Raw genomic sequence first — 4,464 nt, 5'->3', positions numbered from 1 at the left:
TTACCGAGTTACTGTCAAGCTCTAGAAAATGCACTTCTTGAGTTGTTTTATCACACTTTGATCTTGAACAACCTTTTACAAACTCATTAAATATTACATTACATTGACATTGAATTTTCAATCTAAGACCTAATAATCTCATCATTTGGCAAATATTATCTAAGTTGAGATGCATAAAAGCATGGACAGAGGGAGACTTTGACCATGGGGGGCAATGGCCCCCCCTAATTTTTTTTGTAAAAAAAATATTAGCATATATATATAGGTATAAATTTTAGCAATTTTGTGCTATAAAATTACACTTTGCCTTCCTTAATAATATCATTGATTATTTTAAGAATAATACTATTGTGGGGCTATAAAGCCCAACGATACACGTCCACCCCTTTTGGATTGGACTTGAAGCCCATACCGAGGCCCACAATCACGCATGAGGAAAGTAGTGTTGAGCGTGGCAAGCCAGGAAGTCATGCCGAGGACAACTATGTCCTCGGCTAGATGAGGCCGAGGTAGAGGAGAATTGATTCATAAGCACAGGCAATCTTCCAGAGCACGCCATTGAGAAAGCAAGTACAATAAGTGAGCATGCAGAGGTATGGTGGTAGAGCAATCCCAGGAAAAGCTACTGCCTCCACATTAAATGCACTGCAGCTAATTTCCTGGCCGCATTTATGTGAAGGAGACTCCTGAACAGTGTTGCCTTGGTCACCACGACTCACAAAGGGCCAGAAAGGATGTCTGACGGAATAGGTACTCAAGTGAGGGTTTAGATGATCAACAAGTGTAGAATCAAGATGGTCCAAAGGGAACTATATAATGGGAGAGACCCTCCATTGGAGGGGATTGGAGATTTTTACCAGAGAAAGTATTGTAGTGATCTGAACTAACTCTGTAACTATTGTTACTGTCACTCAAAAAACAATAAGTTGAACATCCTTGGACTAGTGCCGAGGACGGAATGGCTTACCCAAACTCTGTCTTTAGTATATTCTTTAAAACATCTTCAGCTATTCTTATACTCTCGAAGCCCAGTTCTTTTACCTACTCTCTACAAATTCATTGTATTGGGCATGTTGGGCTTGAATTCATTTATCTTTAAAAGTGGTATTCAAATCCGGGCCCTAAAATTGGCACCGTCTGTGGGAAGAACTTGTGTGCTTGTGGGTGCAACAGTTAGATATGGCAGAATTAGGTCCACACCAAGGGAACCTGCGCTAAGTAGGTCCCCAATGGACAGAACCCATAGGATCCCAGCAACAGGGTAATTCTCCTGGCCCTGAACATAAGCAAAATCAGGGGAGCAAGAGAAATCGAGAAGGGAGCGTGCATACCACCCAGACTAGCAGAAGCCACTCCCAAGTGGGCAATTGCGTATTCCAGAGACAAAACAGCAACCAAGCCATGCAACAGGAGATAAATGACTTGAAAAAGAAACTGCGCCATGCACAAAGGAGGTGATCCCCTTCTAGTTCTGACATGTCCTCTAATGACGAGGAGGACCGCAGTTACAGACAGAGATCAAGAACTCCTCCAAGCGAAACCTTCTCCTATGAAAATGAGCACCATCATAGCCACAAGCACAAAGGCATGTATGATAGGGGCCTAGGTAATGATGCCATGGGCAAAGCCTTAGATTAGATCTCCAAGTCGCCCTTCACACACAGGATAGAAGGGGCAAGGCTGCCTCGACGGTTCCATCAGCCTATGTTCACCATCTATAACGGTCGAATGGACCCCGTAGAGCATGTGAGCCAGTTCAACCAAAGAATGGCCGTCCACTCTAAAAATGAAGCTTTGATGTGCAAGGTTTTCCCATCCAGCCTAGGGCCTGTAGCGATGAGATGGTTCAACGGCTTGAAAACAAACTCTATAAACTCCTATAAGCAACTCATCGAAGCCTTTGGCTCTCGCTTCATTACGAACAGCCGGGTTCCTCAGCCTCTGAGTTTGTTGCTGTCATTATCCATGCGCGAAGGTGAAACCCTAAAAACATACTCAGACAGATATTGGGAAATGTATAATGAGATGGACGGCAACTTTGATAACATCGCCATCAGCACTTTTAAAAGCAGCCTCCCTACCGAGCATGGCTTGAGGAAATCCTTAACTGGCAAGCCGGTCACTAGTGTACGACAACTTATGAACCGAATTGACAAATACAAAAGAGTGGAAGAGGACCAACTACAAGGGAAAGGAAAAGAGAAGGTTATCCCTCAACTGAGTAAGGATTTCAGGTCAGACTGGTACAACAATGACCATCAAATGAGAGACTTCGCAGGACAATCAGGATCAACTAACTCGCAGATGGTTAACATTGTATTCAGAGAACCGATACATCAGGTTTTAGAGAAAATCAAGAATGAACCGTTCTTTCAGTGGTCGAATAAGATGGCTGGGGACCCCATGAAACGCAACCAGAGTCTGTATTGCTAATACCACCAAGACTATGGACATAATATAGAAGATTGCAAGAACCTTAGGAACCACCTGGATCAGCTGGTCTAGGAAGGAAAACTGAGGCACCTTTTGCATCCGGCCAGTGGTTATCAAGGCCAGGCTAATAAGGAGCCCCAAAAGGACACTTCTTTAAGGCCACCCATAGGAACAATAAATGTAATCTTCGTTGCTCTGGGGAGGATTGGCTCATGCCCTTCTAGAGTGATGTCTCTAGCTCAGCTACACGCCAACGATTCTGGCCCAGAGTTGAAAAGACCCAAAGTGTACCCTTGCCCGGTCTTAAGCTTTTCTGAGGAAGACAAAATCGAAACCACCCAACCGCACGACGATGCATTGGAAATCACACTATGGATTGGGGTTACGACGTGAAAAGGGTGATGGTAAATGATGGTAGTGGTGCCGAGATCATATACCCCGACCTCTATAAGGGGCTGAAGCTAAGTCAAGAAGATTTGACGCCCTACATCTCCCCATTGATGAGTTTTGATGGGAAGATGGTCATACCAAAGGGGCAAATCAGACTACCTGTGCAAACTGGCCCGGAGATAGTGAAGGTCGACTTCATTGTGATGAATACGTATTCCCCTTACACAGCCAACGTAGCCAGACCTTGGCTTCACACCCTAGGAGCCGTTGCCTTCACCCTGCATCAGAAAGTGAAGTTCCCTTCCGAGGGTCGGGTCCTAGAAATTCGAGGTTGCCAAATTACGGCAAGGGGGTGCCTAGTCGCCGCCGTCTCACATCGGCCCAGAGCAGAGCCCTCGGACCATGTTGAAGATAGCTCATAGCAATTAAAGATCCCGACATCGCCTATTAATGCAACAGCCGAGGAGGCAAAATGTGAGGATTTAGAGAAGGTTATCATTGGCGATAACCCGGAGAGGTTCTTCTAGGTGGGATCTCAATTGCCCCTTTTGGAAAAGGAGGAATTAATCAAGTTCCTCAGAAGAAATGTCGATGTGTTCCCATGGGATGCTTATGATGCACCAGGGATTGACCTAAATTTCATATGCCACCACCTAAATGTGAACCCATCAGCCACCCCTAAAAAACAACCACCTCGGCACCCATCCAAAGAGCACGCCAACGCTGTCAGAGAGGAGGTGAGAAAGCTCAAGCAAGCAGGGGCTATCAAAGAGGTATTCTACCCAGAGTGGTTGGCTAACACCGTGGTTGTAAAGAAGAAAAGCGAGAAGTGGCGAGTTTGTGTAGACTTCACAGATTTAAACAAGGCATGTCCAAAAGACCTTTTCCCCATGGCCAAGATAGACCAATTAGTGGACACGACTGTAGGCCATCCCCGGATGAGCTTCCTAGACACCTTCCAAGGCTATCATCAAATACCACTAGCTCTGGGAGATCAAGAAAAAATAGCGTTCGTAACTCCCATCGAAAATTACCATTACAAAGTGAGGCCCTTCGATTTGAAGAATGTGGGGTCTACCTACCAAGGGATGATGACTAGAATATTTGAGCCACGGCTAGGCAAACGTATTGAAGTCTACATAGACAACATGGTTGTAAAGAGCAAAGTAGTGTTCGAGCACGTAGGAGACCTTGGAATCATTTTTAACATCCTAAGGAGATACAAACTGCATCTCAATGCATCTAAGTGTTCATTTGGTGTCAGATTAGGCAAATTTTTGGGCTATATGGTAACTCATAGGGGAATCGAGGTGAGCCCAAACCAGGTTAAGGAAATCCATAATCTACAACCTCCTCGGAACCCCAAAGATGTCCAGAGACTCACTGGAATGATCACAGCCTTAAATCGGTTTATTTCCAGATTTGCGAATAGGTGCCGCCCTTTTTACCTCCTATTGAACAAGTGGAAAGGATTTGAGTGGTTTGAGGACTGTACTTTGGCTTTTGACCAACTTAAGGAATACCTATCCTGGCCACCCATCATGTCCAGCCCGGAGGCTGACGAGATCTTGTTTGCCTACATTGTAGTGGTCTCTCATGCTGTAAGCTTGGTATTAATACGAGTTGATAATGGCATACAAC

At 45.0% G+C, this 4,464-nt stretch overlaps 1 protein-coding gene across 1 annotated transcript; it reads left to right on the top strand.

Annotated features, from left to right (window-relative positions):
* The first annotated feature begins 1,836 nt into the window (after positions 1-1,836).
* LOC112003059 (uncharacterized) lies at positions 1,837-2,433 on the top strand. The gene has a single exon (XM_024035228.2). The coding sequence runs from the start codon at positions 1,837-1,839 to the stop codon at positions 2,431-2,433; it is 597 nt and encodes a 198-aa protein (XP_023890996.2).
* The last annotated feature ends 2,031 nt before the right edge of the window (positions 2,434-4,464 follow it).

The sequence above is a fragment of the Quercus suber genome, unplaced genomic scaffold, assembly GCF_002906115.3.
Source record: "Quercus suber isolate HL8 unplaced genomic scaffold, Cork oak 2.0 scaffold_370, whole genome shotgun sequence".
In the NCBI taxonomy this organism is placed as follows: domain Eukaryota; kingdom Viridiplantae; phylum Streptophyta; class Magnoliopsida; order Fagales; family Fagaceae; genus Quercus; species Quercus suber.
This window is presented reverse-complemented; position numbering and strand designations above follow the sequence as displayed.

Bases quoted from the DNA above. Each gene is read 5' to 3' on its own strand.
- LOC112003059 (XM_024035228.2), top strand. From the start codon at position 1,837: ATGAGATGGTTCAACGGCTTGAAAACAAACTCTATAAACTCCTATAAG.